At 54.5% G+C, this 23,382-nt stretch overlaps 2 protein-coding genes across 2 annotated transcripts in view; both read left to right on the forward strand.

The window, feature by feature from the left end:
- Positions 1 to 4,432: 4,432 nt before the first annotated feature.
- On the forward strand, positions 4,433 to 10,375 carry P2RY6 (pyrimidinergic receptor P2Y6). The gene has a single exon (XM_049619481.1). It carries the CDS (start codon positions 4,452 to 4,454, stop codon positions 5,436 to 5,438), a length of 987 nt encoding a protein of 328 aa, XP_049475438.1. The 5' UTR covers positions 4,433 to 4,451; the 3' UTR covers positions 5,439 to 10,375.
- Positions 10,376 to 14,627: 4,252 nt separating this feature from the next.
- Positions 14,628 to 23,382, forward strand: part of ARHGEF17 (Rho guanine nucleotide exchange factor 17) — a 61,514-nt gene continuing 52,759 nt past the window's right edge. Inside the window, exon 1 of the mRNA XM_049619289.1 lies at positions 14,628 to 18,558. Coding sequence (XP_049475246.1) covers positions 15,343 to 18,558 — 3,216 coding nt within the window. The 5' untranslated portion in view covers positions 14,628 to 15,342. The remainder of the gene's footprint in view (positions 18,559 to 23,382) is intronic.

The following is a 23,382-nucleotide window of genomic DNA, read 5'->3' on the forward strand; positions in this document are numbered from 1 at the left end:
GAATGGAGAAAGGAGGGATGGATGGGGGAGTGAGTGACTACAAGGTGACTCTGGGTGTTACAGCTAAAGGGGGAGCCAAAAACTCTTTAATTACCCACATGCCCATTTGACAGATGAGAAGACTGAGAGAGGGCTGAGGAGAAAGGAAGCTGCTGGGGCTGTGGGGCTGGCCTTTGACCAGCAGCCTCTGGTTCTCCCCCACCTTTCTATCCCCTCATCACCCTCTTCCTTCTGCTGGGTGGGAAGGGTTCCAGGAAGGAGACCTTTTCTCCGCCTTCTTGCTCCTGGAGGCCCAGTTTCCGCCAGACCTTGGTGTTGGAGGTGGCAGGGAGGGGGTGGCCCCCGCAGGGGCTATTTCAGTCAGAGACAGCCCTGCCAGGAAACAGAGGAAGCCGCCTGCTCCTTTGGAGGTGTTGCAGCCTGAGTTGAGGGCAGGAGAGTGGAGAGCCTCATGTCTGGCCTCCCCTTGCTCCAACGCATTTGAGGCCACCAAGGTGCTTCGGGGACAGGAGGCTGCATGTGAGTGTTGGTGCTATGGGCCAATGTGAGGGGGGCATGGGGGCTGGACACAAGGAACTGTGACTTTGGGCAGGCAGGCTGGGCCCAGCGCTGACCTAAAGGAGGTCCACGGTGTTGAGGGGACCAGAAGAAGGGACTCTACCCAGTTGGAGGACCAGATAGGAAGAAGCAAGATTGGATCTGCAGCTGGATGCGCTCTTAGGGTTTTGACAAACAGACATGTGATGAATGGCACTTTGTGTAGAGGGAACAACAAAGATGGAACGGCCCGAGAGGAAGTCTAGGTCTCTGACTGTGGATAGTTGTGTGGCTGTCTTATTGTCTCAGGAACAGTGTGGCAGGATAGGAAGGGGCAGAGTGGAGCAACCAGGGGTACCTTGATAAGGTTGGAGGGCTCAGCAGGGAGCCTGAACGTCAGGAGTTTGAGCTTTTCTTCAAAGGGCAGAGGAATACAGGGAAGGCTGTAATCTGACCCACTTGCTAGAAAGCCCCCCACCAGAGACAGTGTGGCCGGAGCCCAGGAAGACACTGGGGCCTGAGCTGGCCCAGGGCTCAGGGCCCAAGAAATGACATCTGTGAGAGCTAGAGGGAGACAGTGTCAGCTGCTGGGAGGCAGGGGCCAAGGGAGCCCTCCGCTGGGACCAGCCCCTGCCTCTCGTAGTCATCAGAGGGTAGAGTGTATGAGGGAGCCAGGGTGGCAGCCATGCCTGCCTTTCTTGGAGCAGACCTGAAGCTTCGCTCTGGATCTCCTTGTGTAGCCTCTGCCTCCTTCCAAGAGGACCAGTCTTACCAGGGAGTGGAGAGCAGGAAATATCTGGAGCCTCCAGTCACCTGAGGCGAGGGCTTTCCCTCGGGGTGGTGTCTGAGGACAATAGGCCTCCCAAAAGAGAGTTCAGAGGCACAGCACTGTTCCTGCTACCCGTTTCTTCCTCCTCACCATGACCCTGCCCTAGAAGGCTGCTCTCCTCTCAAGCTCTGCCTGCTCTACTTTCCTCCCCACCTGGGGACACCCAGAGATCCTCACACCCCTCTCCACCCAGGGAATTCCTCCTCAACCACCTGGGTCATGCTCCATCCTTCGTTCTCTTCTGAAAAGTCTCTTCTATTGTGTGGCTTACACTGGTCTCCCCATGCAGACTAGCATATGTATATGTACGTGTAGGTGTGTGTGTATGTGTATAAATAATTTCTATATCTCTATCTATCTATGTGCATCGACATCTATGTACTGTGCCCCCATGCATCCAGCAGGCGGTAAGTATGCATTAAATGCCTGGCAGGTGAAAACAGGAGAATGAATGCATAAAGGAAAGAATAGCCTGAACAAATGAATGAAGAGATGGGTAAATGAGCTTTCTCTTGCCTGTACTAATCTTGGCTTCCTGGCTACAATGGGGGTCCTCCCGTGCTTCTTCCTGTGGCTTCCCCCATGCCTAACTGGCTAACTGGGCACCCGGCACTGCTAGCACATGGGCTGAAGCCCCACAAAGAATTTTTCATAATTAAAGATAATATGGCATGTGGGATACAGACTAGAGAATCCAAACTTCATTTTGCATTTGCCCAGACTCTGGGAAAAATATTTTCATCAGAATCAAATTTTAAGTTGGTAGAAATTAGTTTGGGTAGTTACGTTTTGCTCTAGCTTAACTTTTAAAAATCTTATAACTTGGGGGCCTGGATGGCTCAGTCAGTTAAGCGTACGACTCTTGATTTTGGCTCAGGTCATGATCTTGCAGTTCGTAGAATTGAGCCCCATGTCGGGCTCTGTGCTGACAATTCAGAGCCTGCTTGAGATTCTCTCTCTTTCTCCCTCTCTCTGCCCCTCCCCTGCTCTGTCTCTCTCAAAATTAAAAAAAAAAAGAATAATAATTTAAAAAAATCTCATAACTTGACTTAGCAGGTATATTCACATCAAGAATAGCTAACACTTGCCCTGTGCCAGGCACTGATCTTCATAACAACCCTATGAGGCAGGTACTCTATTACTCCATTTTACAGATGGGGAAACCAAGGCCCAGGAGTTCAGTAATGAGCCTAAGGCCCCACGGCTCACATGTAGCAGAGCTGGGATTTGAACCTTCTGGCCTCAAACCTCTGTCACCCTCTGTGTACATTTACAGGACTTCATATCTTTTCCTTAGCTTCAGTTTTCCCACCTATAAATAGAAAGGGGGATGATCTGACTCACTGTCTCAAAGGCTTTGTCTTTCAGGTCCGTTAGATTTAAGTTGCGAGTTCTCTCTGGGCACCAGTAAATGTGGACATGCCAGTTGGGAGGTAAGTATCAAGAAGCCAGACTTACCTCACCAGGGAACCCCGTAAGACACTTGTGCTTCCCCAAAATCTCACCTGAAGGGATGAATGGAGGCATTACGTGTAGGATACAACAGCATGGCATGGCATTTATTAAGCACCTACTGCATATCAGGCCTATGACATGTTTTACTGATAAGAACATAGACCCAGAAAAGGCCAGTGATATGCTTTGGGTTGAACAGCATAGAAGTAGGGGAGCCAGGATTTGAATGAGCCCCATGTCGGGCTTGCCTAGCTCTGAAGTTGGGTTTATAACCTCTACATTCCATGACCATGGGCTATGTTTAGTTGTCTCCTCTCAGTCAGGTGGTTGGCTCTGCTTCTAACTCAATGAGGAAGATTGAGCCATCACTGCCTCTTGCTGTGCCTGGATTTTCCTCTCTATAAAAAGCAAGCAGTAGGGGCGCCTGGCTGGCTCAGTCAGTGGAGCGCATGACTCTTGGTCATGGGGTTGTGGGTTTGAGCCCCACTGTGGGTGAAGAGATTACTTAAAAATAAAATCAGTTAAAAAAAAAACCAACAGATTTGGTTGGTCCTCAGTCATTTGCCCGTCTGCCTTTGGGGAAGCTGTTTTCACATTAGCCACCAGAGGGTGCTGTGGTCCAGTGTGTGCTAGACAGACATTTGTAGCCTCAAGTCAAGTAGAAGGAGGCTTAGAGGAACTCCTGAATCACCTCCTTCCCCCATTTTACAGATAAGAAGATTGCAGCCAAAAGAAGAACCATGGCTTTGGAAGGTGGAGTCCAGTCTGAGGAGGTGGGCACTGTCCTTCATCAGTTCACAGTGTGTGGATACTGTTCACGTTGATTAATTAAGAGTTACCAGGGCCTTCACTGCCCTGGACCCCAGATTGGGCTCCCAGATACAGGCATCAGACCTGGCACTTCTTCAGGAGGTTCCTGGTCTGTGTAGGAGAGAAAGACACTCATGTTCACCATAACCATAATCTCCAAACTCCAAAAAGCCCAGGGGAAGCCCTACCTAGCGTGATTTAGTACCTCAAACTTCATGACATTCTGAGAGGTGGCCTGTCATTCCTGCAATTTTCAGATGGGAAAATTGAGACTCAGAAAAGGTATATCACTAGCCCAAGGTCACATAGCTAATAAGTAGCACAGGTGGGATTCAAACTAAAGTCTGCCTGGGGTGCCTGGTTGGCTCAGTCAGAAGAGCATGTGATTCTTGATCTTGGGATCGTGAGTCCGAGCCCCTGTTGGGTGTAGAGATTACCTAAATAAATAAAACTTAAAAAAAAAAGATTTGGAACAAACAGACAAAAACCAAAAGTCTGTCAGTCTCCCCTTAAAGAGGAGACATTTGACTAGGGTTTTGAAGGCCAAATAGAAGTTCACCAGGAAGGTTGGTGGGAAATGAATATTATAGAAAGTGAGTTGGATTTTTCCCAAGCTTGAGCTTTATTGTATCCCAGGTTTCCTTAAAGTGAAGGCAGCGTGCGGTCTCCGTGGGGTAGTGAGTATCATAGATGGTTCAGGTGGAGATCAGGGCCCAGAGAGGGACAGGGGGCCTGCCGGGTGGTCAGTGAGTGTGGTTACTGACAGGTTTTGTGTTGCTTCCCTAGCCTCTGTGGATGCGGGAAGCATAATCGGGCAGCCATGGAGTGGGACAATGGGACAGGACAGGCCCCGGGCTCACCGCCCACCACCTGTGTCTACCAAGAGAACTTCAAGAGACTGCTACTGCCACCTGTGTACTCAGTGGTGCTGGCGGCCGGCCTGCCACTGAACGCCTGTGTCATCGCCCAGATCGGCACATCCCGCCGGGCCCTGACCCGCACGGCCGTGTACACCCTGAACCTGGCCCTGGCCGACCTGCTCTACGCCTGCTCCCTGCCCCTGCTCATCTACAACTATGCCCAAGGTGACCACTGGCCCTTTGGCGACCTCGCCTGCCGCCTGGTCCGCTTCCTGTTTTACGCCAACCTACACGGCAGCATCCTCTTCCTCACCTGCATCAGTTTCCAGCGCTACCTGGGCATCTGCCACCCACTGGCCCCCTGGCACAAGCGTGGGGGCCGCCGCACCGCCTGGGTAGTGTGTGGGGCCGTGTGGCTGGCTGTGGCGACCCAGTGTCTGCCCACAGCCCTCTTTGCTGCCACAGGCGTCCAGCGTAACCGCACCGTCTGCTACGACCTGAGCCCGCCTGCCCTGGCCTCCCACTATATGCCCTACGGCATGGCCCTCACGGTCATCGGCTTTCTGCTGCCCTTTGCCGCCCTGCTGGCCTGCTACTGCCGCCTGGCCTACCATCTGTGCCGCCAGGACGGCCCCGCAGGGCCAGTGGCCCGGGAACGGCGTGGCAAGGCAGCCCGCATGGCGGTGGTGGTGGCAGCCGCCTTTGCCGTCAGCTTCCTGCCCTTCCACGTCACCAAGACAGCCTACCTGGCGGTGCGCTCTACATCTGGGGTCCCCTGCCCTGTGCTGGAGGCCTTTGCAGCTGCCTACAAAGTCACACGGCCCTTTGCCAGTGCCAACAGCGTGCTGGATCCCATTCTCTTCTACTTCACTCAGAAGAAGTTCCGCCGGAGGCCACATGAGCTGCTGCAGAAACTCACGGCCAAGTGGCAGCGACGGGGTCCCTGAGCCCACTGGGGACAAGGACACCTGGGGCCGTGGCGCCGGAAGCCCCACCAACCCCAAACTGTGCAGAGAATTAGAGCTTAGCTCAGCTGGGCATGGAGTGAGGTCACCCCACAGACTCCAAAATCTCAACCAATGACTATTTATTGAGCTCTTTCTCTGGACCGGGCCGTGTGGGCACAGAGAGACAGGCTCGGACCTGGCTCTCCAGAAGGTCCCAGTCAGCCCTGGAGAGGCAGGGAAACCATGTTAAGCTGCTCACAAAAATGGCGTGTGACATGCACTGTAATTGAGGAGCATGCCGAATGTTTTGGAGTCACCAATAAAGGGAGTGAGGGAAGATGGGAGGAGGAAGTGAGGGCTTCTGGAAAGGAGCATTTGAGCTGGATTTTGAGGGATGAATATGAGCTCTCTGGAGGTATGTGATGTCCCATTCATTCAGCAAAACTTTACCTACACCTTGTGCTTGGGCCTGGGTTGATTCCGGGGCCCCAGGAGAACAAGTCCCAGCTCTGCCCCATATAGGCTCCCAACTACTGGATATACTGACATTTGACAAAGTGACGTCAAGGCTGTGACAGAGGGAAGCATGGCTGGCGGGGAGGGGTGAACAGAGGATACCCGTGATCCGGTCCAAGGAGTCAGGAAAGATTTCTCAGGGCAGGGCTGGGGGGCATCTGAACCAGATGTTGAAGGCTGAGTGGCAGGTCAGCAAATGCAAGTGGGGAGCGTGTTCACCCAGCCTGGGATGGCCCTAATCTAGACTCTGCGCTGGAGGAGCTGGGTAGAGAGCCGGAGTGGGGGGCAGGCATATGGTCTGCTGTGTGTGAAAGTTGAGAAAACAAAAGCTGTCCCATGGCCACCCTTCAGGCTGTGGGGGCTGAGCAGAGGGAAGAATCAGGGAGCACTTCTTCAAAGAGTGGAGCTTAAGCCAGGAAGGAATCCAAAAGACAGAGAGAAGGAGGCTGCTCCTGATGGAAGGCACTGGGTGCATAAAACCCAGAGGCAGAGACCTGTTGAATCCGGCTGCAAATCAATAGTGAGTTTCAGTTAAGTCCAAGAGGGGATGGAGTGGGTGGGACCAGAGCATTGAATGCCAGGAAGAGCCCCAGACCCCACCTCTCCTCCACCTATCTCTTCGCATGGGCCTCTTTCAGCCTCAGGGTATCCTGGGTGCCTGAGGAACCCTCCACCAGGCCCCCCCCCACCAAGTGAAGGGAAATAGCCCTTCAATATTGCTTCATTCTAGAAGGAAAGTCAACTTGAAGAGACTCAGGGCCATGCCAGGGCTACCAGGAGGCTGCCACATGGAGGTGCAGAAGTCCTGTGGCCAGTCTCAAGACAGACTGTTCCATGGGTTCTGCTCCTGCCCTTTCACCTTCATCATTCTGGCCTGTGGGTGCCTGGGAGGCTGCTGGAGGCCATCTCACAGGGGCATCTCAAACACAGACCTGAGCCTTCAAAAGCTTTGGAAAGGCATCTTCACTGAAGGTCTCTGAGAAGACAGCCAAGGGATTCTGCCACATAAGGCCTCTTTACCTGCTCTCCCCACCCACCCCTCCTTTCGGCCCCACCCACACAGCTCCTCACCCTCTCTGCTCCTTTTCCTCATATCTCCACACACACCCCCCACCGGACTCCCCCTCACTTCTCCTCCATTCCTTATTCCTTCCTCCCAGGTCCCAGCTTTCCACCTGTAGAACAATTTCACCTGCCCTTGGCTGCTCAGACCCTGTACCCGAACCAGCCTTGACAAAGAGTCTACCTTCTTAGAGGGTAGAGCCGAGAGAGGGCAGGGCATAGGGACAGGGCAGGGAGGGGAAGGACTGCATAGCTTACTCAGCATTTTTCTTTTAGCCCTGTCTAATCTCCAAGGCTGTTGGGCAATGGGGGCATTCAGAGAAGGGCTCTGCGGGAGTTAAACCCCATAGTAATGTTGGAAGTGTGCTTGCAGCTGTCTGAGGAAGTGGGAAAACCGGGCCCAAACCATCTTGGGAACCCATCAAAAGTGCCCTTGCTGAAGAGGTTGATGATAATTTGGACAGAAGGGACTTTGATTCTTTGGGTCACAGGGAAGAGATGTGAGGAAATGTCAGAAGGTGTATATTCCCAACACAATGCAATGTCCTGCCAAGTAGTACAGATGATGCTTGCCTTGCATCTTGTTGAGAGTCTGAGATGAGACTCTTCAGTTGCCTGTCATGGGGGAGTAGGGCAGCAGGAGAGCGGAAGGCAGAGGGCCTCTGCCACAGTGCCCAGAGCATCCCAGATGACTGTCCTAGCAGACTGCCGAGAATGGTGACCCTTTCTCTGGTTACTTTTCCAAGAGTGAACATTGTGGGCCACAGGTAAATTCCATTTCCAGCATCCCTTCGCAAGGCAGAACAGCATAAAGGGTGGAAACTGCAGACCCAGCTCAACCTGAGCATGTATCTTGGCTCTACCACTTACTAGTTATGTTACTCTGGGCAAGTTATGTAGCCTCTTTGTACCGTAACTTCCCAAGCTATAAAATGGGAATGATGATGCTATCTGTCTTGCAAAGTGGTTGTGAGGATTAATACGTGCAAAGCACTCAGAGTACTGCCGAAACACAGTAAGCGTGCAATGAGTGTTGCTATTGTAATGACTTTGCCTTTTGTGCACACAAGTTCCTCCAGTCTCTCTCTCTAGGAATTTGCCAAGGAAGTTTCTAAACAAGGGGCTCTGAGCAAGGGATTTCTCCTTCCTTCACCTGGGGAGGCAGCTGGTCTTTTAAGAAAAAAAACTCCGCACACCTTTTTTTTCCCCTTCAGAACGAGGGTCATAATCCATGAGCCCCATCTATCTACTCCTACAAGAAGGAAAAACCATTTATTAATGCCAGTACGAGAGACTCCCGAGTGCCATTTGGGGAGCTTGAATTTCCCCCCTTCTTTCTCCCTCCTTTTGTCCCCATCCCCTAATCTCTCTCCTCACTTTAACCCAGAGCACACCCGGGGATAGGGGCTTCAGCTGGGGATGTCTGCTCGCTGGGGTAAAGACAGAGGAGACACGGACGAAGGTGTGGAGGTAGAGTGTGGTGAGGGGTGGGGGAGCATGTGGGTTCATAGGGGTCCAAGGTGATGCTCTGGGCTTGAGAAGATTTCCTGGGGTGCAGCAGTGCAGCTGGGGCTTGAAGGATGGCCATAATTAGACTGAAGAAGAGAGGGCAAGTTTGTTCTGGTGCAGGGAACAGCACAGCCTAAGGCGTAGAGGCTGTTGGAGGAAAGACAGCAAGAGATTAGGCTGGAGAGTTGGCAGGGCCAGAGAGTGAAAGGCTTGGTGCCAGCCCAGGGGAGCACCGGGGAGCCACAACAATGACAGCAGTGGCCATTTGTTGGGCTCTGCAGGTCCTGGGCACATGCAGTGTGCTGTACATACGTTTTCTCATTTAATCCTTACAATACCTCCAATTACAGATGGGGATACTGAGGCCCAGATGTGAGAATTGACCTGTGAAGGTCACACAGTCTTTCTCTAACCCAGATACTAGATGCCCCCCTTGCCTTACTCGACCTGCCTCGCTTCCCTTTCCTTTTATTACGTGTCTTTCAAGTGCCCACCTGCCTCAGCCAGTGCCAGTAACTGGGGATCCCCCTAGGAAGTTGTAACAGAGCCGGCTAAGTGCCAACTGCAGTATTAACTCTCCTTTAATTGGGCACAAGTTCTCCTAGGATGAAAATTTCATTTCCCAGCCTTACTTGCAGCTGGGTATGACCAGGTGTCTTAATCCTGGGCAGTGGGATATAAACAAAGTGGCCTACAGCAGTTTAACACAGGAAGGGGATGAAGGTCTTTAAAAGATAGGTGGGGTCGGTCCTTTGCCTCCCCTCCCTTCTTGCTGCTTACAATGGGGGCCTCACAGCTGGGGCACCATCTTGGACCATGAGAAACAGCTTGGGTTTCTGACCATTCCAGTTTGGGGCCACCTGAATTTGGACTTTTGCACAAGAGGGAAATAAATGTCTATCTTTTTTAAGCCACGAGTTTTTCAGGCCTTTGTTACCACAGCCAAAACAAGTCCCTCTTCTTCGCTCCTTTCCTGAGATGGTGGACCTAGAGGGAGGCCAGGCAGTGTCCTGGACTGGGGTGGGGGCAGGGTCCAGCTTGATAACAAGGCCTCAACCTGGGTGGGAGCTAGGACTCAGCAGGGTCTGGAGATACCCAGGAAGGCTTCTTAGAGAATTGCAAAACTTGGGGAGTGGTCATGGTGCTTTCGGCTTGAGGCCTGAGGCCGAGGGGGTAGATGGGTTTCCTGAGGGACAGAGTAGGAAGGGAGGGTCTGGAGAGAACCCTGGGAACTTCATTAGGGGGCTGGGCAGGAGGAGGAGCCAGAGAGGTGAAAGGTCAAAGCCTAGGGGTTTCTGAATGATGGTGGCAGTGGAGGTGTTTGAATGAGGGAGTAGCAGGCAGGGAGGAAGTGGAGGTGATGGGTGGAGAAGAAAAGAGAGAAGAAGCCTCCCAGGGAGGCCTGGTCCAGGGAAGGCACTTCATGACAGGAGACATATGAGTTGGCTGTTGTAGGTTGAGTACAGGGGCAGGGCCAAAGATGGAAGAGCCAGAGAATCAGGAACCAGGGCTTGTCCTTTCTAATGTGGAAAAGCCCAGGGGCACTGGATCTGTCCTAGGAATAGATGCAGCTTGCTCCTCCCTCCTTCATTCATTCTTCCACACACATTCTCTATACTCCTCCAAGATGGCGATGGGAACACAGAGGCAGCTCTGACCCAGACCCTATCCTCAGAAAGAACCTGGGGGTGAGAGTAGGGGTGCAGACAAGGAAACCGGCAGTTCATCCAGTAAACAACATTTATTGAGCACCTACTATGAGCCAGGCATCATGCTGAGCAGTGGGTCCCTGCCCTGAGCGAGCTTCTCGTCTGATGAAACAGAAAGGCAATAATGAAATAAATATATACCCTGGATCATTACAGCTGGGAGGAGAGCTCAGAAGAACATAACAAGGGCTAAGGCCTCACTGGGGAGACTATAAGCTCATGTAATGGTCAGGAGCTGAGAGATGATGGGGACCAGGGGTTTTGTGACTCAGCTTAAGGGGCAGAGGTTTCTTAGCTGAGGCCCAGTGGTCTCAGAAGGTATCAGCTCAGTGCAAAAGGGCTGTTATTGACTCTGTGACTCTAAACAAGCCCATTAACTTCTCTAAGTTTCTGTTTCCTTACGTATAAAACAGTGATAATACTACCAGCCCTCCCTAAGCCACCCTATTGAGCATGGAAAAGTTAGAGCAGAATTTTCATAAAGTACAAAAAAGTATAATAACCCAATAGAAGAGGCACAAACTGGCATTTCACGTAAAAGGAAACACAGATTATAAAATAAAAACACAGAGAGAGATATTCGGTCCTAGCTTGACAATGCCTCCTGGATGTCGAGTAGTCACATGGCCTGTTACCCTGAGCTCTCCTGCGCATGTGCACCTGGAGTCATGCACAATGCTCAGAGCAGCACTATTTGCAAGAGCAAACACCTGCAAACACTCAAATATCCGTCCATGAGAGAGTGGATGAATAATACACCATGCTATATTCACACAATGGAATATTACACGCAGCCAGAATGCACTACATGGATGTGTGACGATATGGATAAACCTAAGCAGTATAATATTAAGTACAAAGTAATCTCAAAAAATTACACAGAGCAAGATGCCCTTTTGTAACAACTAAAATGAAAATATATACTTTGAAGGAATGCACAGATGCAACAAAACTACACAAAAAGGAAAGCAAAGGAATGCTGAACACAGAAGGTAATGGTTATTATTCGGCGTGGTACGACAGCAGGAGAATGGGTGGTAGGGAACCTATATGATGAGATGTAGGACATTATTGAGGTCCTAGTTGTTTTGTGGTGGGAGCCAATTAAAGAAGTGGTGAGAATGTGTCATGAACTAAAGGTTATAAATAATCCAATACTGTCTACTTGAGGTCTAATTATACAGGAAAGGGGACAATCTCAGGTCATTTCTAGTTGACTTGGGAATGGACTCAGGAGTCAGATTCCCCCTAAGACAGTTCCTTCCTGGAGGTTATTGCTTCTTCTTTTTCTTTCTTTCTCTCTCTCTCTCTTTTTTTTTTTTTATGTTTATTTTTGAAAAAGACACAGAGAGAGAGACGAACAGGGGAGTGGGGGAAAGGGAAAGGAGAGAGAGGGAGACAGAGGATCAAAAGCAGGCTCCACAGCGACAGCAGAGAGCCCAATATGGGGCTCGAACCCATGAACAGTGAGATCATGGCCTGAGCCTAAGGCAGACGCTTAACCAACTGAGCCACCCAGGTGGCCCCTGGAGGGCATTTCTTCTTGAGGTCCTCTCACTCCTTATCTTTCTCCCTCTTAAGTACCCAAGGGCCATCACTGGCCATGACTGTGACCATCACAACCTTCCTATCTTGATTTCTTCAAGGGTTTTATAGCCCTGATCTTGCTGGGCACCATGATTTATGGGTAGATGGGTTAATGTTTTCATTCTCCTTTCATAGGTGAGGGGCTTGAGGCCCAGAGGAAGGGAGTGACCTGCTGAGGGTCATCTGGCACATTTGTGAGGGTGCCTGCATTGGGCCCAGCTCTAGACTCCCAGAAATGTTCCCCTCTCCACCCTGGTGCCCAGTGTTCCCAGCAACCTCCTAGATGAGTCTTTGAAGGGCTAAAAACACCCAGGCACCCTCTGTACCTGGAAGATGACTTTGTCTCATCATGAATCAGAAGGTACTGAGGCTAGGAGGATTCGTGAGGTGCTGGAAGCAGCCAAGCCACTCTCTGACTGGGTGAGTGTGCCACTGGGTGGTGGCCCAGCCTAGATCCTTAAACACCCTCCTCACCCCTCACCAAGGGGATTCCTGATCCAAAGGCCTCAGTCAGCCTACCTCAAGGCCAAGCTTCAGGATGCTGAGGTGACCTGAGTCTCTGCATCTCTCCATCAGTTTGCCCATCTGTGATATGGGAATATAAACTTCTATTCCAGAAGTGATGTGAAGACAAAATATGACAGGATGTGAAAAAGTTTGGCAAAGTACAAATTTCAGATGGTAGGGACCATTGTTTTTGGAAGAGAGCAGTGTCTGTCAGGATGAGGGTCTCCCCCACCATAACAAAACTTTCCCCAAAGAGTAGAAAAGTATTTCAGAGGAAACAAGAATTTGACTTCAAATAGAGTCAGAGAGGCACTCTTGGGGAACTCTAGACCCACTCCTCACTTTTCAGATGAGGCAGCTGAGGCCCAGAAAAGTGTAAGCATATATCCAAAGTCACACAGCAAGGCAAGGGTAGAGAGGCACTAGGCCAGGCAGGATTCTCTTCCTTGCCATCAATTCCCCAGTGAAGGACAGAGGTCCTTTTGAGGCAGAGCTGAGACAAGGCTGAGGTGAGGAACTTATAGGAGGCTAGTCTCAACTCAAAGAGGAAGAGCATCCTCCCTACAGAGATTTCCCTCAACCGAGTCAATCCCTGACTGCCATCCTGCTCTATGCCCCTCCTTGCACCTCTCATCTGGGCCAGGGCCTCCTGCTTCCAGGGCCTGCCAGCCTAGTCAGACCCAGCCCTCTTTTGCTGAGGAGAGCATGAGTCAGACCAGACTATCCTCTGTTCCTGGGGCAGGTGAGCCCAGGCCCAAGAAGGAGGAAGAGACTGCTGGGGGCTCAAGGAGAGAGAACCCTCCTCTTTATCAGGGATCTGGGACCGGTGAAGACTGGAGGACCATGGCATTTAAAGCTCCTCAAATCTGAATTTGAGTCATACCAGGCACTGCCATTTCCTGACTTTGACAGTGGTCAAAATTACATCTCCTTCATGACCAATAGAGAGGAAATATTTTCTCCCTCCAGGGTGGTTCGAGGATTAAATAAAAAGAATGAAATAGGGGCGCCTGGGTGGCTCAGTCGGTTAAGCGTCCGACTTCAGCTCAGGTCACGATCTCGCGGTCCGCGAGTTCGAGCCCCCCCCCCCTCCCCCGTCGGGCTCTGGGCTGATGGCTCGGAGCCTGGAGCTTGCTTCCGATTCTGTGTCTCCCTCTCTCTCTGCCCCTCCCCCGTTCATGCTGTGTCTCTCTCTGTCTCAAAAATAAACGTTAAAAAAAAAATTAAAAAAAAAAGAATGAAATAATATTACCCATACATCCAACAATAACCCGTTATTGTTTATGAACAAATAAACTCTCATTTGTTCATTCAAATGTTGAGGAGCTTCCTTGCATTTTAAACTGGGCCCTGAGGATGAACGGCACATAGCAGAAGCAGGCGGGGGTGGGGAAGACCCCAGTACCCAGTACAATGAGAGACTTGCCGGACAAGGGCGGAGGTGGAAGGGGAGCTCAAGGGTTGGATCAGCTTGAAGCAGGAGAGGCGACCCACACCCTCTGTTAGGAGGGCGGAGGGCCACAGGTAGTCGTGTTCGTTTGGCAGTGGCAAGTCAAGGGCGTTTCCGTTGAAACTCCTTTTGCGTGTGAAGCAGAAGGGACTTTGCGAAGGGACTAGGTTTGAAACGGCTGAAGGGATTAGGAAAGGACTGAAAAGAAGTAAAGGAAATGAAGTCTTCCAAACTCCCATTTTTGGTGATGGGTACCGCTTTACCTTTACCTGTCCTGTACTTTGTTGGGGGGGGGGGGAGGGAGAATCCGACCGGTAGAGGGCGTAAGAGCCACGTATCACGGAGCTCAAGAGGAGGGGGCGGGGCACAGGGCGGAGCAGCGAGGACGGGCCTCTGAGACGGCGGGGGCAGGTGGAGGGCCGTGCCTAGGGGTGGGCAGCTGGAAACGTGAGGGGGATGGGGGCGTGGCCACAGAGGGTGGGGCACCTGGAGCGGCGTGGGAGGGTCAGAGCTGGACTGGCAGCAGAGGTAAGAGGGGCGGGGCGTTTGGGGGCAAGGGAGGCTGGACGGGCTCTCTGGGAGAGTGGGATTCACAGAGAAGGGCCCGGGGGGGGGCGGGGCCGGGGGGGGGGTGGGGGGGGGGGCGGGCAGCGGCTAGCGCCCAGGTCTCCTGTGGCGCCTACTGCTCCCCCTGGCGGCGAGTCCCGCCCCCTTCCACCTGGAAGAGTTTCTGGGTGTACCTGAATGTCGGTGTGTACCAGTTTATAGGTCGGAAGTTGCCATGTTGGGGTTTCTTTGAGCAGAAGATGTTACCACACAAAAGCGTCTGAACCGCAATGGGGGCGCAGCCCCGGCTGTATGTCAGAGGATCTGACCACACTGAGAGCTTTCGCGTGCCGGAGGGAGTCCTTGGCGGGGCAGTTCGGCCTGCTGGGTTCCAGAGGGGCTCCTCTAGAGGGTTACTTCGGTCTGCAAGTGCTCAAGCAGTCTTCTCTTTCAGCTCCTCCCCGATTCCCTCCCCCCTAACTCCCGATTCCCAGCCTCGCGCGCGACCGGAGCCCACCCCCTCTTTTGGGCGCGAGGCCCCGCCTCCCGCCCCCTTTCCTCAGCCACAAAGTTTATTTGCAACAAAAGGGAGCGAGGAGCTAGCAGCCAAGAGGGAGGGAGCGGGAGCCGGAGCGGGAGCGCGAGGGGAGGCAGGCAGGCCGGCTGGCGGGCACGGAGCCGAGGAGCAGAGCACTGGGATCCTGCCCGGACCGGGCCGGGCCGCGATGCTCCGAATCGCACCGGCCGAGGAGGGGGCCGGTCCTGGGGGTCGGCGCTGAGGCGGGAGGGACCGCGCTGGATGGAGCAGATGCCGCCCGCGGCCTCAGAAACTTGAGCCGCAGCAGATAAACCTCTGCTTGGGTCTCTGCGCCCTCTCCCCGCAAACCCCCTCACACTGCTGCTGCAGAACCCAGGCCTTCGGACCCCGGCTGCTGCGCTCCTTTCGCGGCGAGGGCGTGGGGGGGGGGGTTGGCCACGGCTCCCCGAGGCCAGCCCCCCCAGAGTGAGTGCTGCCACCATGGCGGACGGGGCGCCCCGGCCCCCGCTCTATCGCAGCGTCTCGTTCAAGCTGCTCGAACGCTGGAGCGGCGGGCCCGGACCGAGGGAGGAGGCCACGGACACCCCCGGGCTGCGGCGCCGCGCCTCGTGCCGGCCGGCCGCGACCGTCCCGGGCCAGCCCTCCCGGCGCGTGTCCAAACTGGCGTCGGGGCCCCCGGCCGCCCCCGCGCAGCCGCGCCCGCTCCGCAGCCTCTCGCCGTCCGTGCGCCAGCTCTCCCGGCGCTTCGACGCGCCGCGCCTGGACGACGACCACTCAGGGGCCCGAGACGGGGGCGTCTCCCCCGGGGCTGCGGAAGAAGCGGCGGAGGGTGCCGCGCGCGGGGCCTGGCCCAGCGTCACCGAGATGCGCAAGCTCTTCGGAGGCCCTGGCTCCAGGCGGCCCAGTGCTGACTCTGAGGCCTCGGGAACGCCCAGCCCCGACGGTGCCGTGTGGGAGCCTCCGGCTCGGGAGCCCCGGCAGCCACCGACGCCACCTCCTCGGACGTGCTTCCCCCTGGCTGGCCTGCGTTCCGCGCGGCCGCTGCCCGGCCCAGGGACCGAGGGGAGGAGGCAGCGGCAGCAGCAGCAGCAGCAGCAGCAGCAACAGGAGCGGGCGCAGCGTCCGGCGGATGGTTTACATTCTTGGCATAGCTTCTCCCAACCGCAGGCCGGGGCCCGGGCCTCCTGCTCCTGCTCCTCCTCCATCGCCTCCTCCTATCCTGTCAGCCGCAGCCGGGCTGCCAGCTCCAGCGAGGAGGAAGAGGAGGTCCCGCCGCCGCCGCCGCCCGGGGCTCAGAGTCCGGCCTACCACGGAGGCCACTCCTCGGGCAGTGAGGAGGACCAAGACGGTGAGGGTGGCCACCGCTGGGAAGGGAGGCCGGGACCCAGGCCTGGAAGCTCCTTCTTGGATAAGGACTGTAGGCCACACAGTTATGGGTTAAATCTTGGCAGCATGGACTCAGCAGGGGGAGCCAGGAGTCCTGAGCCCTCCAAATCTCCAAGAGCCCCTAGTGAAGAAGGACCCCTGGAGTGGGGTACTGGCTCGCCTCCCTGTGTACCAGGTCCTCAGGAGGGACTCCGGCCCATGTCTGACACTGTGGGGGGAGCTTTCCGCGTGGCCAAGGTGAGCTTTCCCGCATACCTAGCCAGCCCAGCAGGCTCCCGTGGTAGCAGCCGTTATTCCAGCACGGAGACCCTCAAGGATGAGGACCCATGGGCTAGTCGGGGTTCTGGGGGCTGGGGCATGTATCGCTCGCCTAGCTTTGGAGCTGGAGAAGGTCTCCTCCTAAGGCCCCAGCCTCGAACCCGCACCAAGGGACCTGTGGGCACCACGAGGGCATTGCGAGATGGAGGATTGGAGTTGGACAAGAGTCGGCAGCGGAAGTCCCTGTCGAATCCAGATATCGCCTCCGAGACCCTGACGCTGCTTAGTTTCCTTCGCTCCGACCTTTCAGAGCTGAGGGTCCGAAAACCCGGTGGGCGCCCCAATGATCTTGGGAGCAGCCCCTTGGATGGCAGAGACTCACCAGCAGCAAGTGGCCCCTGCGGACAACTTGGGCCCATGCCTGGCCCATCCGCAGCGTCACCTGGCACCCGGCCCACACTCAAAGACTTGACGGCCACTCTGCGGAGGGCAAAGTCTTTTACCTGCTCTGAGAAGCCTGTGGCCCGCCGCCTATCCCGCACCAGTGCCCTGAAGCCCAGCTCCTCGGAGCTCCTGCTGGCAGGCCCAAGTGCCGAGGAGGACCCACTGCCCCTGGTTGTCCAAGATCAGTATGTGCAAGAGGCCCGTCAGGTTTTTGAGAAGATCCAGCGAATGGGTGCCCAGCAGGATGATGGAAGTGATATCCCCCCTGGAAGCCCTGACTGGGCGGGAGACATGACCCAAGGGCAGCGGTCCCAGGAGGAGCTCTCTGGCCCTGAGTCTAGCCTGACAGATGAGGGCATTGGGGCAGACCCTGAGCCTCCTGTTTCAGCTTTTTGCAGCCTGGGTACCACAGGGCTGTGGCGACCCCTTTCTTCATCCTCAGCCCAGACCAACCACCATGGCCCTGGGGCTGAAGATAGTCTGGGAGGGTGGGCCCTAGTGTCCCCTGATACCCCTCCCACACCAGGTGCCCTCCGCCGGAGACGGAAAATCCCACCTTCAGGCCCTGGTGGGACTGAACTGAGCAATGGAGAGGCCGGGGAGGCCTACAGGTCTCTGAGTGACCCAATTCCACAGCGCCACCGGGCTGCCACCTCTGAGGAGCCCTCTGGGTTCTCCGTGGATAGCAACCTTTTGGGCTCACTGAGCCCCAAGACAGGACTTCCAGCGACCCCACCTGTGGATGAGGGCTTGACCAGTGGCCACAGTGACTGGTCTGTGGGCAGTGAAGAGAGCAAGGGTTACCAGGAAGTTATTCAGAGTATTGTTCAGGGGCCTGGTGCCTTGGGGTGTGTGGCAGATGACAGGGTTGCTGGCAAAGCCCCCAAGAAGAAATCTCTGAGTGACCCCAGCCGCCGTGGGGAGCTGGCTGGGCCTGGATTTGAGGGCCCTGGAGGGGAGCCCATCCGAGAAGTTGAACCCATGCTGCCTCCGTCTAGCAGTGAGCCCATTCTTGCAGAGCGGCAGGCAGAACCAGAAGAGCCCAGTCCTGCCAGGGGCCGGGCGCAGTCTGAAAGGGCCCTACTCAAGACCCCACCTGCCTCCTCCACTGCCCACCGTGACTTCCACCTTGACCCTAAACTGGCTGATGTTCTGTCCCCACGGCTCATCCGACGTGGTTCCAAGAAACGCCCAGCCCGGAGCAGTCATCAGGAACTACAGAGAGAGGAAGGCAATGAGGACCAGACTAACAGCCTGTCTCGGGCCCGACTGTCCTCCAAACACGTTCGCCACGCGAGTGTGCCCGCCACCTTCACACCTATTGTGGTACCTGAGCCACCGACTTCCGTTGGCCCCCCTGTGGCTGTGCCAGAGCCCATGGGCTTCCCTGCCAGAGCCCACTCCACATTGCAGGCACCATCACTCGAGGATGTCACTAAGCAGTATATGCTGACCCTCCACCCTGGTGAGGTTCCTGCCCCAGTACCGGTGGATATGCCTTGCTTGACCCCTGTTGTACCGCCCTCTGCTGAGGCCAAGTCCCCTGAGGCAGCCAGGGCTCCAGATGAGCCTGTCCCAGCCAGCAAGTGCTGCAGCAAGCCACAGGTGGTGAGTCCTTCGTGGGGGGCTTTAGGGGTGGGGCCAGAGAAGGGCCATACACACTGACTCACACAGGAGCCTTCTGAGTGTGCTCATTAGGTAGGTGCCCAGGTCTAAGGGGGCTTCTCTGGTCCTGGAAGTGCCCAGATAGTTTTAAGAATGTTAATGACACAGGGCTCCTGTCTACTCAGGCCCCAAAGGCTTGTGCGGGTGCTGATGTCAAAAGTTCTTGTCTGCTTCGAGGTATTCTTGGTGATAATTACAAAAGGTTTCATCTAGTCCTTAGCTATTTCTCAGGGATTGGTTTTAGAGATTCCTGTCTGATTCTTTTTTACAAATACCCAAGGAGGTGTGAGAGTCTTTCCTGAGTCTTACTGCCCTATCGGCCAGCCCCTTTCTAGGATGTTAGGGTTTGGGGCCCACAGCTGACATAGGTCTGTACTTCCTCATGTGGTTCTTCTGTGGCAGATCAAAATGTGGGTTTGTTCCTGGGCCTGGGAGAATTGGAGAGGTACAGGCATTACTGATGGAGGAGCAAAGAAGATTCCATAAAGTACACTGGTGGCCCTGGCCTTTCTCTGTGACTCAACCTCTCCATCTGTAAAATCACGGATTGTGGACAAGGTGCTACTTGCCTCCATCCAGCTGGTGCTGCACAAATTTGACAGTTCATAGGTTGGAGTTGAGGCCCTCTTGGTGCCTGTGGTCTGCCAGAACCTCTTCTGATTAGAGTGGGGGCTTGTAGGGGAGGGCAGGGACAGAGAAAAGGCTGCTGAAGCTCTGCAGACAGGGGCCTTGAGAGAGTTTGGGAGTGGTTTCAGCCCCCACAGGCAGGGCTGCCTCTCTGGGTCAGGGTGGAAGCACTGTTCCACCATCCTGCCAGCTCTCATCTCTCCCACCCCACCCCCTTTCTGGTGACTGAAATGCTTCCCCCTTCCTCTGCCAGACCCCAAGCCCTGGGGACTCAATCTTTCTGAGGGCTCTCCTTCTGCCTTCAGATGTCCCTGGAGTTTTGGCTGTGGGTTTAGATAAGTTCTAGGTGTCATGATGCCCTGGCATCTGACTTAGAAGCTAGATTCTGGGTGTTGGGTTCTGGGCCTAGTGTGGGGATGGCTCAGGGTTATTTCAACCATGGCCTGCATTCCCACTGTGTTGTGGGCCTGTGTGAAGAGCCTGGAAACCCTAAACCCTGGACTAATTTGGTCACTCCCAGTTCCCAGCACTCTCACGGCCCCTCTGAACTCTTTCTTTGTTTCTCTTTCCTTGTCTCTGTTTCCCCCTGGTCCTGGCTCTGGTGTCTCTCACAGAGACCACAGAGAGAGCCAGCAGGCAGGGAGTGGGGAAAAGGGAGCCTGGTAGGACAGCTCTGATGCCCCTAATTTCAGAGCCAGCTGTCTTTGGAACATAGGGGTGGGGGAGGGCATGAGCAAGGGCAGCTCCTGCCCAGGCCCCTTCCCCAGCTGCCTTTCCCATATAATTATCTCCTCTGGGAGCCTTGAAGGCTAAATTAGGGAAGAAGGCAGAAATGAACCAAGGGCCCCAGGGAAACGGGGGGGGGGGGGGGGGGGGGAGATGCTCCTGAGAAGAAGCATTAAGACCCAGAGAGGAGGTGAGAGTTTTTGCAGAACAGGTGGCTTTTGGCCTGCCTTCCTTCATATTGTTTGCCTGTCCCACCCAACTTCGGCAAGAAGCTTAGCCCCCTCCACCACCATGTCTGTCCATAACACAGGCTTCTCCCTGTCCAACACAGAGCCTCTCTCGGGCCTCCAAAGCTTCACCTACTCTAGCCCTCCCACTTTTGTACACCCAGCTTGATGTCCCCTCTTGCCTTGTAGAGGAGAGAATGAGTGAGACTGTCTTTGGAAGAGCAGAGTTTGAGCCTAGGCTCCAGATCCCATGTGGGCTAGGATCAGTCACACCCCTGCTCTATACCTCACTTTCCCCTTCTGTAAAATGGGGGCAATGAGGGTAATGGTTTCTGGCAGGCTATTATACGGTGAGTGGCTGGTGTGATCACTTCCTCCCTGGGGGCAGGAGAGAGGGAAAAAACAGGCCCCACTCCCCCCTCTGCCATGCCCGCAGCTCTTCTCAGTGACCAGCCTGGCCCTTCCTCCCTGCCCCCTACTGGTTTTTGAGCACAGGGCTGGGCACTCTGAGCCTCAGTATAACCTGGTAGACTTGAATTTGGTTCAAAAGAGATTCACCATCCCCTAATTCCCCAACCTCTTCATAAAGCCTGGAGGTTCTCCTATCTGCTAGCCTCAATCCCTTCTGCTATCCCCTTCCTTCTGCCTCCAGGAAGATGGGGAGCAGCTGTTCACCCCCTCCTACTGGCCTCCACGGAGGAGACAATGTTCCCTTGTTTCAGGCCTGGGGCTCCAGTCACGCTCCCTGGGCTGTGGGTGGGGATGGTGTGGTGTGAGCTCCAGAATAAGAAGGGAAGAGAAGAGGCTTTCACACTTTGCTGATGAGGCAGAAACTAGGCTGAACCCAGCCAGGGGCTAATAGGAGAGTCCCTGGGGGGCAGAGGTGGCCCCTGACCCAACCCAGGCTTTGAGGAGTCCCTCAAACTCAGGTCTCTCCCAGCCCAGAGTCTCTATTTGCCCTCTGCATGGCGTATCCCTATTGGGAGCAGGTGGCCTGGGTACCAGGCCTGGCTCAGCCTCTAACTTGCTCTGAGACGTGGACAGTCATCTTGGCCTCGATTTTCCCATCTGTACAGTGGGATGTTAGACTGCGTGGTCTCGAAGCTCTGTAGGGAAGACAGCCTGCAGAGTGGTCAAGGGAAACAGGAAGTGTTGGAGTGTTGCTGGAAGAGAAAGAAAGCTCTGTGCAACAGCTGTGAGAGCCTAGGAGCCCAGGGAATGAGGAATAACTCGTGGTCATTTTGTTCTCTGAACACCTGCTTGCGTATCTGCTGGGAGCAGGCAGAGCTGTTGGAGCCTCCGTGCCCTGCCCTGCCACACCCCTTGTCATTTCCACTTACACCCACAATGGCCTGGATGATCAGACTCTTCACTCCAGTGCTTCCCCTACCCTGGCCTTCAAGTACTGAGTCTTGTAGCCCAACTTTCTGCCCTCAGGTACTGATACCTGAACACATTTGACAAATGTGACAACTATAGCCCAGAAACAGGAAACGACTTGTGTCTCAGAATCCTAGATGGATTGACTCACAGAATCTTAGCATACTAGACTAGCAGTTAACAGTGGCTAACATTTATTAAGTGCTTACTATATGCCAGATACTCGGAATGTTTCATTCTTCAGATGTGGAAACTGTGAGAATCTTCCAGTGCTGGATTCTTTGAATTGCAGACTGTTAGATTCCCACCGAGTCCTAGAATGTCAGTGTCTTAGAGGTGAAGGAGCCAAAGGGATCCCTGTTTCTTGGTGGGACTGGCCTGCCATCTGAGTAAGGGGCGTACAGTCAGGGGGTACCTGGGGCGTGTCACCTGCATAACCCTAATAGCCTGAACACCTTCCCGGTGGTTATTTAATTCACTGGGACCTGGAGGTGGAGTGGAACGAACTTTGAGACTCAGTTCTGAGAACACTGGGTCTAAGGTCACATGGCAAGGCAAGCCACAGCTGGGCCCAAGCACCAAACCCCTGCCCCAACAGACATGCCTCCCCCGCCACCCCACCCCGGCTTGTCTGACTTGCCCGGCTGCAGCCCTTCATCACCTTCCTTCTCTCTGTGTCCCCTTGGCAGGGAACCCATGGGGGTGGGAGTTCTCTCTTTTCCCTCCTTGGCTCTTTGCTGTGATTTTTCCATGGAAACTGGTTCTGGGAGGGGAGGCAATTAGGACATTTGGAGTTCTGAGCGATACCAAATATCTATAATTAAATGTCTTGTCACCCAGAGGAGAGTGGGATGGGGAGGGCAGGCAGAGGGCGGTCCCTTTCTTCTGTTTATTCCCCCCTCTCCCCCCCCCCACTCCCCCCCCCCCCCCACCGCCCGGCCGACTCCTTCCTAAGGGCCCTGGACTATCGGAGGGAGTACAGTCCAGGAATGGGTCCCCCACTAAGAATGGAAGAGTTGGGGGATGGACCAGGGTTGAGTCTGACATTTTTCAGCCCCACATTTCCAGGACCAGCTGGGTTTGGGAGGCTCTGTCCCCAGCACCCTCCCAGTGTAGGGACTTGCCCTTCCTGCTTCATTCCTTTCCATCTGTGATCTCAGGCTATACATGCTGCCCCACGATGGGGTGGAGGCACCCCCAGTCCTGGGGAACCAGACACTCAGACCATTCAGAATCTAAAAGCAGACTTAAGGGACTGAAGGATGTTGAAGAACTGGTCTGGGGGCTGGCAGGGGAGACTTCTTAGAGGTGGCTATGCCTGGAGCCTGGCCTTGAAAACTGGAAGAATCTGTATAGCCAGAGAAGAGAGGGAGGGGTTCTAGGAGGAGAAGGGCACAGTGATGAGCAAAGTCTAGGAGACAGGAAAGACATGACAGGTTGTGTGTGGTAGGAGTTTCTATCAGAGACTTGGGTGACCCATGATAGAGCAATGCATTCATCCCTTTAACAAATACTTACTGAGCTCCTAGACATACCAGGCACCCTCCGGGGCCCTGAGGACACAGTAGAAACAAAACAAAATCCTGGCCTCATGGAGCTTCCAGACTAGTGAGGAGACCTCACTAGGGGCTGGGGAGCAAAATAAAGTAGGTTAAGGGAGCAGAGAATGACAGGGAGAAGGTACTATTTCAATTTTTTAAAAAAATATTTTATTGATTTTTGAGACAGAGACAGAGCATGAGCAGGGGAGGGGCAGAGAGAGAGGGAGACACAGAAACCGAAGCAGGCTCCAGGATCTGAGCTGTCA

The sequence above is a fragment of the Panthera uncia genome, chromosome D1 (assembly GCF_023721935.1).
Source record: "Panthera uncia isolate 11264 chromosome D1, Puncia_PCG_1.0, whole genome shotgun sequence".
NCBI lineage: Eukaryota > Metazoa > Chordata > Mammalia > Carnivora > Felidae > Panthera > Panthera uncia.

Bases quoted from the DNA above. Each gene is read 5' to 3' on its own strand.
- P2RY6 (XM_049619481.1), top strand. From the start codon at position 4,452: ATGGAGTGGGACAATGGGACAGGACAGGCCCCGGGCTCACCGCCCACC.